The 13,956-nt window shown below is 37.2% G+C and overlaps 1 protein-coding gene across 3 annotated transcripts; it reads left to right on the top strand.

Moving 5' to 3' along the window:
- Positions 1-1,679: 1,679 nt before the first annotated feature.
- LOC132053639 (protein NETWORKED 1B-like) lies at positions 1,680-13,688 on the top strand. Of its 3 annotated transcripts, none has more exons than XM_059445736.1 (6): positions 1,680-1,912; positions 2,581-2,627; positions 2,812-2,842; positions 3,334-3,579; positions 7,273-11,480; positions 12,159-13,688. In XM_059445736.1, the coding sequence occupies exons 4-6, from the start codon at positions 3,399-3,401 to the stop codon at positions 13,308-13,310; spliced, it is 5,541 nt and encodes a 1,846-aa protein (XP_059301719.1). In that variant the 5' UTR covers positions 1,680-1,912; positions 2,581-2,627; positions 2,812-2,842; positions 3,334-3,398; the 3' UTR covers positions 13,311-13,688. The 3 variants fall into 3 exon arrangements, with proteins under 3 accessions (XP_059301719.1, XP_059301718.1, XP_059301720.1); XM_059445735.1 differs by having other exon boundaries at positions 12,066-13,688; XM_059445737.1 differs by lacking the exons at positions 1,680-1,912; positions 2,581-2,627; positions 2,812-2,842 and adding an exon at positions 5,555-5,848 and having other exon boundaries at positions 3,443-3,579; positions 12,066-13,688.
- The last annotated feature ends 268 nt before the right edge of the window (positions 13,689-13,956 follow it).

Here is a 13,956-nt window from a genome sequence, read left to right as displayed (position 1 = left end):
CACACCAATAAAATTTAAATATTAGAAAGTCTCCTAATATATTTGGAAAACGTTTAACTTCAGATCAATATGTAAATCTACAACATAACATTGAGCTAACAATGTATTTTTTTTTTTACGAAGGATAAACATAAATAGTCCTGGGATAAGAATTTAGCAATTCCTTATCCCTTGTTTGGTTAGTAATCATGGGATAAGTTATCCCAGGAGTAAAAATAGTGCTGGGATAACTTATACCTGCCATAGGGTGGAATAAGTTATTCCCGGATAAGTTATCCCGGGATAAGGAATAAATCTCTTCTTTTTAGAAATTATCCAATGTATAATACTTTTAGTCCAACATACCAAACAATCAATAAAAAATAACTCCAGAATAACTAATTTCAGCATAACTTATCCCAACGTAATTAATCCCAGCATAACTTATCCCAGCATAATTTGTTTTTGAACCAAGCGACCCCTTAGAGTGCAATAATGATTTGAAAATACTTGACTGTCAAGTGACATTCAAGGAACTTATAAAGTTGTACATTGATGTGGTGATTTTCTTTTCAACTACTCCCTCATCAATAATTTCAATTGAAAAATTTGAAGTAATGAAAATCTTAACATTTTAATAAAGAAAAGGATAAAAAGTGACGGATGTTACTCCTAGATTGAATCTATCTTAGATTGTTCACATTAATGCATAATCATAGAAGACAACTAGACATCAATGAAGGTACTTGCAATCTCATAAGAGTGAAGGAATGATTAGAGAAGGGAAAAAGATGAAATCAGACCCAAGAAAGAACATTTTGAGATCCCAAGCGTGGTCTCCTATATTTTAGTACTATACTATGGAGTTATATTACCCTATACAGCAGCGACAACATCGCAGGGTGTTATCATTTTTCAGAAATTGAATTAGTATTTTTCCTATCTTAGCGCTTTTTATCCCAATGCCCATTCGTAAAACTATACATATCAGACCAAAGAAATTAAAATAATACATAAAAAAAAGTTTATTGCTTAACCATAATTAATACTCTCTTCTTTTCAATTTGTTTGTCTTCCTTTTTAGTCCGTTTAAAGAAATATTTCCTTCTTTTGTGACGACTCTTTAATTTCAACTTTTCACCTGATATGGTTAAGACCACTAAATTAAAAGACATTTTAGTACAATATACATATCATGTTCTTTGCTTTCTTAAGGCAGGTTAAAACCAGACAAATAAATTGAAACATATGATATATCATTTATGTATATTTTATTACTTAACTATAATTGACAACAATAATGTATATTCTCACTCTAATTAACTATAATTGACAACAATAATGTTCTCACTCTAATTTATGATTTGTAAAATCAAATTACTTGTTTTAGAATTTTTTAAAATTTCGAAAAGGCCAGCTTTGTAAAAAATCCTTTGTTTGCAAAGGTTCAAACAAACCTCTTTTTAAATTGAAAGTTAGTGAACTCCATTTTCGCGAACTAAAAGTTAGTGAACTCCATTTTCGCGAACTAAAAGTTAGTGAACTCCATTTTCGCGAACTCAAAATAAATTCACCTTGATAGCTAATGTGAAAGTCTTCCTTTCCCCCACTTACCCTCATCTCGCCTCCCCCATTTTCATGAATATTCAAATTTACAACGTGTATATCCCGGAATATATGTACATTGTATAGTGAAGACTGAAGACCATTCAAACCTGCATTTAGTGTCTTTCACATTGTCTCCGCTTTAAGAGTTTTTGTCACATTGACACTGCAGAAATAAAAATGCAGATTTGCCATTGAAGCCAGAGAGAGAGAGAGAGAGAGAGAGAGAGAGAGAGAGAGAGAATGAGAAAGGCAATATGGGTTGACAGAAAATGAAGCAGCTGAGTGGTTTTCACAATCACGGCTGCTAATCAGATTCAGTACTTTGGTAAGCTTCTATTAATTGTTCTATTAAGATCCTTGTTTGTTTTTTGGTTTCATTTTCCATTTGCTTTAATTTGTCTTAGTCAATGTCCATTTTATTTCCTGATGGGAACTGATTGATATATTCCAAGTCCTGCTTATCAATCATAATTTTTTGATAGATTTTACACCAGATTTCTTTGTTTGATCTACATTATCAACTGATTGACCTTTTGTGCTTTTTGTTCACGTCCATTTACAAATTCGCTGGCTTTCCTTTGTAAATGTTGATAGTTAAGCATCCTTTGCACTCTCATTTTACTACTTGATAAGTATGTGAAGCCTTAAACTGTTTGTTCTAGATGTTTCTTGATTTGTATTATCGCCCAGTCTTTCTCTAATGTAGAATTGATTCACACCAATTCTTCTATTTCTTTCAGAAAAAATACGGATATTCGGATGTCATTAATCATTTGATGTACGTTTATCCTTCACTTCATTCTTTTTCTTTCTGAAGTTTCGATGTAAAGATTCCTTTTTTACAAGTTTCTCTTTCTTGTTCTGAATGTGATGCTTATTGTCAATTGTGATGTTATGATGTGCATGCTAATAGTACCATTTCTATCTTGACACAGTATTATTTTGGGCCATATTGATAAGACTTGCATATATTTGGCATTTTCCTGATTGCAGCTTATTAGCTTTCAAACCTTTTGCATTAAAGAATTACAGCATCTTAGGTGCAGAGGCGGAGTCAGGATTCGAAGCTTGTGGTTCGGGGTTCTAATTCTTTAAAGTTATTGAGTTCTTAATTAATAATTTGTACATATTTGACAAAAATTTTAATACAAATATATGATTCGGACAAAAGCTACTGGGTTCGGCCGAACCCCCACCCGAAGGGCTGGCTCCGCCCCTGCTTAGGTGGTCCATACCTAGTACAGAAGCACAACAGGTATGGTCCAAAGCTATATTTATGTTAGAGTTGATTTCTCAAATGATCACTCAACTAATCCCTCCATTTCAGTTTATCTAAACCTATTTGACTGGGCACGTGAGAGTTTAAGAAACAATGTAAACTTTTGAACTTTTGTAAAATGAGACGCATATATTTTTTGTGGCGATAAATCATTGCATAAAGGTAAATTGTTTCCAAATATGAAAAGGGGTCATTCTTTTTGGCACGGACTAAAAAGAAAATAGGTTCACATAAATTGAAACAGAGGGAGTAGTTATTATCTCAAAAAGTCACTTTCTTTGTTAAAAAGAAATTGGAATCAAGAAGAAGGGTGACTTTCTCAGATAATAACTATTAGTTGCGGGACCATATGAGAATCAGCCCGTTGATATTATTATCCATGGGTCATAGTTTTCAGGTCTTGATCGTTTATTGCTTCAATTTTTTTTTCTTATTTCTATCTTATTTTATGCTATTCTGTTTCCTAGGTGAGAGAAACGAAGCTGCAAGACATTGATAGTTGAACAATATAAAATTCTGTATACTGGTGAGGATGCATAATTTCTTGTACTGGTATAAAGACCAGGATTTTGCAAGGACAAAAACTGTTGCCGTTTTGTTCTTTGCTGGAGTCATGGCAACCTTGCTACATCCTGAAACGAGGCGCTTGTACTCTTGGTGGTGGGATAGCCATATTCCAAAAAACTCGAAATGGCTTCAAGAAAATCTTACTGGTGAGGAGCTTTCCACTTGGTTTACGGCTTTGTTTGAATATGATTCTTGTCATTTGGATGTTAAGCTTTTGCTCGGATTAATGGTGTCTTCTGGTTTTATCAAAACTTGGTAATACTGCATTGCACTGACAATGTATGTTCTGTTGTGTGTATGAAGACCCATTGATGTTAAAAATGGAAATATGTGATCACCAGAGAACGTTGGACCACTATCTTGGCTGAGGATTGTAGTGATATGAGCAGTAAATGGAACTATTTGAAGAGTAGAAAAGAATTACATTTTACGGAACCAATGAAACAGCTTACAGCAAGAAGAGGGATAGATCTAACTTGCGTCACCGTTGAAGACCTAATTTACTATGCATAGTTTTAAAATTTAGGTACAAATATATATATTAATCAGTGGCAGAATTTATCTTTGAATTGTAGTCAATAGTGAAGTTTGGTCACTTTAACGACTGTGAGGAAATGTATTCTGGCTTTATCCATGGGGTTTATTTTTGTCTTAAAGTATGTAAAGGAGTTATTTCTTTTTTTTGATCAAGTAAAAGTATTTTCATTCATAATCATGGCCAAAAAAGGCCGTATACAAGGGATATACCAAAAGGTAAAGAATCTACAAAAGACGATTCTCTACAAATTCCACCCAATCCTCTATACAACACGGAACTTTCTGTTTACACCAAAAGAAAATAAGGGAGCGGGAGACTACTCAACTGAGAAAAACTTGACTCTACTCCTTCAAAAGCTCTCTTGTTTCTCTCATTCTAGATTTTCTACATCAATGCAAGCGGAACCACGCTCCAAGCCCTTCTTCTCCCGCTCTTCCAAATGACCACCAACTCTCTCCCAGTTCTTGGCATTGTCCAAGGAGTGCGGAACCACCTAAACATATCCCACCACAATCTCATGGTAAACCCGCAATATTGAAGAAGATGGTCCACGTCCTCCCCCGTCTCCTTGCATATGTAACACCAACTGACGCAAACAATCTTCCTCTTTCTAAGATTTTCCGCCGTCAAAATCACCCCTCTAGTGGCTAGCCAAGTGAAGAAACACACCTTCCTCGGCACACTTGGAACCCATATTGCATTACATGGGAAATCAACCTCCTCCGTAACCAAAAGTTTCTCATAAAAAGACTTCACAGAGAACACTCCACTATTTCCCAGGCCCCAGCACCACACATTGGGATTATCCATCGGATTGACTTGCCTATGCAGCAAATCTATCAATCTTTGTTATGTCCTAGTAATCTGTCATAACTTGGAATATATATTCTCTTAGCTCTTACTTGATTGTCAAGAAGCTGGCAACTAATAATCATGGATAAAAGGAGTTCTTATTACCTATATCATTCAAATGAATTGAGAAAAGTAGTATCTCTTCTTCTGCTTGTCTGCCTCGGTACATCTATGAGTGTTAGGAAAACATATATTTTGACCTTCTAGTGGGAAGGAATAGAATGTCAGTGATTAAAGGCTTGCCTTGATCTTGATTCATGCCTGTTTTCATAAGAATATGCTTGAACCAAGATATTTATAAGTGTTCTCTGTGTCCACAAGTGTATAAAATGTGTGTACAATTTGTACTTTGAGTCGATTACCAGCGTGTTGTATGATTTGTTCGCCAATAAGAAGGTCCGATGATTGAATATGCATAGATTTGTTGTTCCATCACCTTATAAGTTAGATCTTTACTTTAGACTATCAGAGAAGTTGGTTAATTAAGTTGATACTCATATCTGGAGCGGTTACTCTTTTTCGTGGTTGCCTTTTCTTCTCGTCTCGGCATTTTACATAAATTGTGATCGAAGGCTAGATACTCTGCTTTGTGTCTCAGATTTCTTGCTGTCCTTTTTGCCGAACTAGAAACCACATAATTAAATTGATTTTGGTGAGTTCAGCTTCATTCATTAGGGTCTGTTTTGTTCAATGAACTATTGTGACAATTATTTCTTAAAAATCCTCTGCAGATAAGGAATTCCCTTGGAATGGTTCCTGAAAATCTTGGGTTTCACATCTTAGGTTGAGTGATTAGAGTGAATTCAGAGGCAGTTTCACTTACCAACGAATTGGGAGGCAGTTGCACGCACCGATCTTCAAAATATCTGGTCCTAGGGGGTTAATGTAAAAAACCGGAACTTAGATAGGAAATTCTCTAGACAGGAGAAATCGTTTCAATGCATAATTAATAAAGGAATTGCTACTCTGACTCCACAAGAGACTGGCAGTGAGATGTTACGGGGTTACTTTTCTGGTCTTGGCAGGTTCGCTGTTGGTTCATCAAATTCATTTTTGCTGGTCATTGTTAAGACCACTTAAACATTGGGGCTCTGGTTCTTGATGTGATTGATAGTAAAAGGGCAGCCCGGTCCACTAAGCTCCCGCTATGCGCGGGGTCCGGGGAAGGGCCGGACCACAAGGGTCTGTTATAAATTTTCCACCCTTATGGTACTTCCGTCCTTGCCATTTGCATATCTCTCTATCTTTCTGCCAAAAAATGCAACCCGCCTAAACCAACATACTTGACTTAGAGCCAGCTACTTCTATTACAGTCCAACCTCCCTGACTATAGATTAGTGCTATGAGTACCATCTGTCTCTGCTTGGTCCCTGTGCAAGAACACCTTACCTTCTATTCCATTTCCAGACACTCCTACTTCTCCTAAAACCTTTACTTAGAGCATGTTTGTCAAGCTTCCCAATCTGCTTATTTTGAAAGGTCCTTTTCGGTAAAATTATTTTGGAGCTGCATAAATTTGAGTTTGGCCAAACATTTGTGAAGCGCGCTTTTGTCTCCTAAACCTTCAATTGGCCAATCTTTCAGGATCTGTTTATTTTGAGAAATCCTTTTTGGTAAAAGTACTTTGGAGTTGCATAAATTGAGTTTGGCCAAACATTTGAGAAGTTGTTAGTATTACAAAAGTACTTTGTGTTTAGCTAATCTTTTCAAAAATAATTTAAGCGTCAGATTACGAAAAAGGGCATGTATAGGTTTACTTTAAAATTTATTAACTAAAAAGAAAGATAGTTTTTGTTATTTATTATTAGAGACTTCAATTAAGTTTTTTATTTGTTCAATTGATATGTTTCACGTTTACTTAGAGATCTGTGGAAAGAAAGAGTAGGAAAGATATTGGAGAAAAAGCCATGCAGTTTCAGTGTCGAACGCTGGTGTAGATGCACGGTCACGAGAAACTCCTTTGTATTTCTTACCGTTGTTCTCAAACTGGTTATAGCTCCCTTATAAATATCCTTTATGGCATTCCATATATTTAATTTGAATTCCTTTCTTTTCAACAACACCAAAGGACTTTTATTGACACTGTATGGTATGCTCTCTCTAGATCAATCAACACCTAGTGTAGGTCCTCCTCCTCCTAATAAGTTTTCATAAATCTTCTAATAATACTATGACCTCCGTTGTAGATCTACCAGCCATAACTTCAAACAGGATCTCTGTCACTTTAATGGTCTCCCTAAGTCTCCACTCTATCACTCTTTCCCAAAAGTTCATTGTATGACTCATGTTTAATGCCACGATAGTTAGCACAACATTGAATATCTCAATATATGGTCTTCTATTTGTAGTAGTTGGAAAATTATCTATAAGTTTCTTGTTATGCACTTTTTTTCTCTTTTCTAAAATCTTTTCGGAGGAACTTAACTGGTCTTACATCTTATTTCAACAGAAATGGATGCTAAAGTAAAGGCAATGATCATGCTCATTGAAGAAGATGCAGATTCATTTGCAAGAAGGGCTGAAATGTATTACAAGAAAAGGCCTGAACTAATGAAGCTAGTTGAGGAGTTCTATAGGGCATATTGGGCACTAGTGGAAAGATATGATCATGTAATTGGCGAGCTCAGGCAGGCCCAAAAAACCATGTCAGAGGCATTTCCTGACCAACAACCTTTTCTACTGGCTGAAGATTCGTCTGATACACATGAGTTTCATCAGCCTGCACTGGGTTTAATACCATCTAGTGTACATGCTGCACCGAAGATTGGATCTCATGCTGGTTATTCTAATAAGGAAACAAGCAAGTGGGGTTTAAAGCACTTACTTGAGATGCTTGGGTCAGGAGAGGAAATGCTGAAGAACACAAAGTTCCTCGAAGGAAAATTGAGTAAAGGATTGAACGGAAACACACAAGAAAAGGAAAAATGTTTGCAAAATCAAGTATCTGAATTGTCAAATGAGAATGAGAATCTCAAGTCCAAGATCCTCGTTGAGTCGGAGCATGTCGGTCAAGCTGAAGCTGAAGTTCAAAACCTGGAAGAAACCCTAGCTGATATGCAAGCAGAAAAAGAAGCTACCTTCATTCGGTGTCAGCAATGCCTGGAACAGTTATCTGCTGCAGAGAGGGAGCTCAGTAGTGTACAGAAGGACTCTGTGAATTTCAGTGAACAAGCTAGCAGAGTTGAAAAAGAAGTTCAGAAGATGAAGGAATCCCTTATCAAATTAGAGGCTGAACGAGATGCTGGTTTGAGCAAACACAAGAAGTGTCTGGATAGGATACCTAATCTGGTAGTTACGGCTTCTCAAGCACTTGAAGACACAAAAGAACTAAATACGAGAGCAATTAAGGAGGAAACCGAAGGTCAGAATCTTAGGAATGAGATCTCTAAGTTTGAGTCTGAAAAAGATGTTATCCTTCATGAATATAAGCAAAGCATGGTAAACATATCTGACCTAGAGGAAAAACTCTTGGTGGCTCAGGAAGAATCCGGACTGCTTAGGGATATAGCTGATAGAGCTGAAGCTGAGAACAAGAAACTGAAAATTGTTCTGATGAAACAAAGTGAGGAGAAAGAAGCTGCTGCTCGCGACTATAAACTCTGTCTGGATAGAATATCCATCCTTGAGAATGAACTAGCTCGTGACCAAGAGGATATAAAGCGCCTTAATGGTGAGCTTTCAATAGGAGCTGCAAAGCTTAAAGATACTGAAGACAAGTGTGTTGTGCTGGAGATATCAAAGCATTCATTGTACCTAGAGGTAGATAATTTGGCAAAGAAGCTTGCAATGAAAGATCAAGAACTCTCTAAGAAGCAGAGGGAGTTACAGAAACATCAAGTTGATTTGCAAAATGAGCACTTAAGCCATGCACAAGTTGAAGCCACCCTTCAGGCTCTGCAACATTTGCACCGTCAATCGCAAGAAGAGCAGAGAGCTCTGGCCATGGAGCTCAAAAATAGTCCTGAGCTGTTGAAGGAAGTGGAAACATGCAAAAATAGTTTGGAAGGTGAACTGAAGCGAGTGAAGGATGAAAACGATAGCCTGAATGAACAGAAATTTTCCTCAAGCAATTCGATAGGGAATCTGGAGAATGAAATCCTTAGCTTGAGGAAGATGAAGGCGAAACTTGAAGAGGCGGTTGCACAAGAAGTTGGACTAAGTGACAACCTTCAAAAAGTGATTGCATGTTTGAAAGAGGAAATCAAGGACCTGAACAGGAACTACCAGGCTTTAGTAGAGCAAGTGAAGGCTGCAGGTATAAACCCTGAATGTATTGACTCTTCAATAAAGGGCTTGCAGGAAGAGAACCCCAAGCTCAGGATAATCTGTGAGAACACCAAAAGCGAGAAACAAATCCTCCACAAGAAGTTGCAGAACATGGATGAACTTTTGAAGAAGAAGGCTGTTCTAGAGAGTTTCCTCTCTGATGTAAATGGTGAGTTGCAGGGATCACAACAAAAGACGAGAGCATTGCAAGAGTCTTGTCAAATTCTCAATGAAGAAAAATCTACTCTTGTTGCTGAGAAAGCCGCTTTGCTCTCTCAGTTGCAAATCATAACTGAGGACATGCAGAAACTCCTAGAGAAAAATGCTATGCTTGAGAACTCTCTTTTGGGTGCAAAAGTTGAACTTGTAGATCTAACGGAAAAGGCGAATGGTTTAGAAGAGATATGTCAATTGTTGAAGAATGAGAATTCCAATGTTCTTGCTGAAAGAGGTCACCTAGCAGTTCAGTTGAAAAATGTTGAACGGCGACTTGAATGCCTGGAGACAAGAGTAATGGGATTGGAAGAGAAGTATGCTTGCCTAGAGAAGGAGAAACAAGCAGAACAGCTACAACTTGAAGAGCTTAGAGTTTTTGTTGAAATGGAGAAACAAGAAAGGACTAACTTTACACATCAGAGCGAAAGCCGGTTAATTTATATGGAAAACCATATCCATCACCTACAGGAAGAGAGTAAGTGGAGGAAGAAAGAATTTGATGAAGAACTTGACAAAGCTTTAAAATCTCAATTTGAAATTTTCATCCTGCAGAATTTTATACAAGATATGGAAGAGAAGAATTATTCTCTGTTGATTGAGTGTCAGAAACACATTGAGACATCAAAATTGTCTGACAAACTGGTATCAGAGTTAGAGAACGAGAGCGTTGAACAGCAGGTTGAAGCAGAACTTTTGGTAGATGAAATTGAAAGGTTGAGAATGGGGATATATCAAGTTTTCAAGGCCCTTGAAAATGATTCTGACTTTGTTTCTAAAGATACGGTGGAAAAAGAACAAACTTTCCTGCATTATATTTTGGGCAGTGTTGAGGATCTGAAATGTTCACTTAGAATGTACGAGTTTGATAAGCAACAGTTGCTGATTGAAAACTCAACTCTTCTATCTCTAATTGCACAGCTGAAATCAGAGGGCCTGGAATTGGAGTCAATGAAGAAATCTGTAGAGGAGGAGCTTAATATCGTGGCAGAGAAGCTGGTTACAGTGCAGAAAGACAACCATGGTCTACTAGAGATGAACAAGAAATTGCAATCAGAAATGAGCAGCGGTAGTCAACTAAATGCCATACATGAGGCGGAGGTTCAGACTCTCTGTGTCAAGCATGGTGAGTTGCAGACAGCTTACCTTGAATTACAAAAGAAATACTCTCAAGTACTTCATCAGAACGAAACATTGCTGACAAAAATCTCAGAGATCAAGGAGGAGAAATGGATAGTGGAGCAGGAAAATGATGTTTTTCTACTTGAGACAATGGCGCTGGGTAACTTCTCTACAGTTTTGAAGAGTTATGGTAGTGAACGAACTACTGAGCTAAAGTCAACATATGAGGATATGCGCAAACTTCATAGTGTTATCATTGACTTTGAGAAGGAAATAGTTGTATTGAATGGGAAGCTGGAAATGAAGGAAACTGAAAACCTACACCTGAAGAAATCAGTTGAAAGGTTAGGAAAGGAGCTACATGAGGTCACGGAATCTAATGATCATCTAAAGCTGGAAATGTCTACTGGGAAAGAGATTCTGGGTAAGCAGGAAATAGGTCTTTTGGAAGCAGAACAGAAGTTTAAAGTATCTGAAAGATTGAACTCAGAATTGCGTAGGGCTCTGGATGAACTAAAGACCGACTGTCTAGGATCCTCTAAGATGAATGAAGATCTAGAAAAAAAGATATTTGAAATATCGAGAGAGAATACCGCTCAGAACAGGGAAATTCAATGCCTTCGAGAAGCGAACATGAATTTGGTGGGTGAATTAGTTATATTGCATGAAGAAATTGAAGAGCGGCGAATCAGAGAAGACTGCCTAAGTTCAGAGCTCGAAGAGAAAGAGTATGAGTTTGGACTATGGGAGGCAGAGGCAGCAACATTTTATTTTGATTTCCAGATTTCCTCCACTCGAGAAGCATTACTGGAAAACAAGATGGATGAGTTAACTGAGGTTTATGGGAGACTCGAGAGAGAAAATGCTTCCAAAAATTTGGAGATTGAACAGATGAAAGTAAAAATCAATTTAATGGAGAGTGAAATTGGAGAGTGGAAGTCACAATTATATGCATATGCTCCTGTAATAGCCTCTTTAAGGCATGATGTGGTATCACTTGAGCATAATGCGCTCCTCCAGACGAGGCTTAAGCTAGCTAGCTCTCAGGAATCAAAGGTAATGTACTTTCTAATAATAAGTGATATGCGTGTTTCTTTATTTTAAATGTTGTTGTAATTTTTCCTTATCAAAAAAATATACATGTTTCTTTATTATGCTGCTTACAGCAAAATGGGCCTGAATGTAACTCAAGCCTTTTGCGTGTTTACATGACCTTTTCTTAGAGCATCAATCAGTGATTTGATTGGAACTATTCTTAGTTTTCTATTACTTTAAACACTATTGCTAGTCAGGATTTTCTTTGAAATCTTCCTCTTGAGGATTCATTCTCTAAGAACAATTTCCAGTGTGTCGTATTTCCTAGGGCTAGACTGATTTGTTTCTTGACTTGGTCTCATGACCTGCATCTAGATTCTGAAAGGATATCTAGTTCGAAAGTGTTAATAGTACACTGGTTTGATATTGCCTAATTAACTTGTAAGTATATTGTATGGACCTTAATTTAAAAATAAGGCCGAAATATATGAAGATCATTCCCAGCTGTTTTTGTCATTTGTTTTCTACCTAGACATGAAAAGGGGAGAATTTTCTATCAGCTGCAATTTTCTTGTTGAAATTTCTTCCTCCTACATATATTTGCAGTGTGTTGATGTTGAGGTTCATCAAGATGAAAGTAGATTTGAAAAGCTGATAGAAGATCAACCTGTCATGACAAAAGACATTCTAGATCTGCAGGAGCTCAGGGCCAGGATTAAAGAAGTTGAAAAAGTAGTGAAAAAGAGGAACAAGCCTATTTTACAGGTATCTTCATGCAACAAGATTGGGCGAGACAGTGCTGGAAGTGAAGTTGAGGTGTTAAAATCTCATCATAGCTTTGATCTAGAAAAAGAGGAGCATGCAGAAAGGTGGAGTCCTAGGAATGAGTATGGTGATGGTCATAATAGGCGAAAAATGAAATCCAAATCCTTTGATGTCAAAAACAGGATACTGATGAAAGATATACCACTTGATCATGTTTCTGATGGCTCACTGCAAATAGTTAGAAGAAGAGTTTCTTCTGGCTCTGACAGAGAAGATGATCGGATGCTTCAGCTATGGGAAACCACAGAGGAAGGTACCCCCAATAGAAGTGTTAAGGACTTAAAGGAACGGGCAAATTGTCCAACGGAGGGAAGTATAGGATACAATAAATTTAGAAATTTGGAGTGGAGGAGCGATCATCCTCCAACAGAATCAGAGGTGGAGAAGGAGTTGGGTGTTGATAAGTTAGAGTTATCAATGAACTCCTTTGATGCAAGTCATGAAACAAATAAACAGATTCTGGACCGACTTTCCTCTGATGCAGAGAAATTGATTAGTCTTCAGATGACTGTTGATAACATGAGAAGGAAATTGGATAAGGAAAGAAAGTCTAGAAAAGCCAAACATGTTGATTTTGAAGCAGCAAAAGAACAGTTACAAGAAGTTGAATTAAGGATTGTGCAGCTGGTGAATTTGAATGGCCATTTGATGAAGAATACAGAAGAAAGCACACTTTTCGCAGGAAGTAGTTCAACAGATTCAAAAGAGGTCTTGAATATCAGGCGCAACAGAGTTTCAGAACAGACAACAAAGGGGTCCGAGAAGATTGTACGGCTACAATTGGAGGTTCAAAAACTTCAGTGCATGTTACTGAAACTGGACGATGAAACGAAAAGCATAGCCAGCAGCAGATTTTCCAGGAGAAACACAGGTATTGCATTGAAGAACTTCATCCATATTGGAAACAGAAATAGTGAAAAGAAGAAAAAGGCCCATCTTTTTGGATGCTTTAGACCTCCCAATAGCAGCAACATCAGTAGTAATAGATACCACATTGGAAATGCTTCTAATCTTCTTCAGCTTTGAGCAGGTGCTTCAGATGTTCCTAGTTATTTTATTGTTTGGATCGTTTCTTCTCTAGTCAGAAACCGGAAAACTGATCCGCGTTCATTTTTAGGTGAATTATAACAGTTAGATGGGAGCTAATTCCGATTGAATTTTATGAAGGCTAGTATTTCGTTGTTCAAGACTTTTGAGTACCTAAAGTAGTTTAGCAACTACAATACTTTCTTGATTTGTAATTTAAGCTTTCTAGGGCTATTTGTTGTTGGTAGCCAATCTAGGTTTTTAACAGTGAAGCTATTATCTTCAGCTTTTGCATGTAGAGTTTCTGCAAAAGCATTCCTGCAAGGACTTCAAGTTTCAGAACTCAGTTCCTCAATGTACCAAAGTTTCCTTCTCTAACCAACATTTGCTTATTGGTTAACCAGTTCAATTTTATATAATAGGTCTTGATGTGAAAAATATTTACTAAACTACCTACTGTCATCTCATTTTGACCACTATTATGAGCACATGTGTAGCTCCAATGAAAACTACCTATCTAGGCTTGAACTGCATGCTCATCAATGAGGTCATTCAAAGTTAATCACAGCAATCGTCGCAGGTCATTAACGTCACAACTGAAGCATCGAGTTCTATGTAGCAATTACGCAAAAATGATAACCAGTAA

The sequence above is a fragment of the Lycium ferocissimum genome, chromosome 4 (assembly GCF_029784015.1).
Source record: "Lycium ferocissimum isolate CSIRO_LF1 chromosome 4, AGI_CSIRO_Lferr_CH_V1, whole genome shotgun sequence".
Lineage (NCBI taxonomy): Eukaryota > Viridiplantae > Streptophyta > Magnoliopsida > Solanales > Solanaceae > Lycium > Lycium ferocissimum.
Note: the sequence above shows the minus strand (reverse complement) of the source record. Positions and strands in the feature narration are given on the sequence as shown.

Excerpts from the sequence above, each read along its gene's own strand:
- LOC132053639 (XM_059445735.1), top strand. The coding sequence starts at position 3,399 with ATGCATAATTTCTTGTACTGGTATAAAGACCAGGATTTTGCAAGGACA. Across the intron at positions 3,580-7,272 it reads GCTTCAAGAAAATCTTACTG|AAATGGATGCTAAAGTAAAG; the intron begins GTGAGGAGCTTT and ends TTATTTCAACAG. Across the intron at positions 11,481-12,065 it reads CTAGCTCTCAGGAATCAAAG|TGTGTTGATGTTGAGGTTCA; the intron begins GTAATGTACTTT and ends ATATATTTGCAG.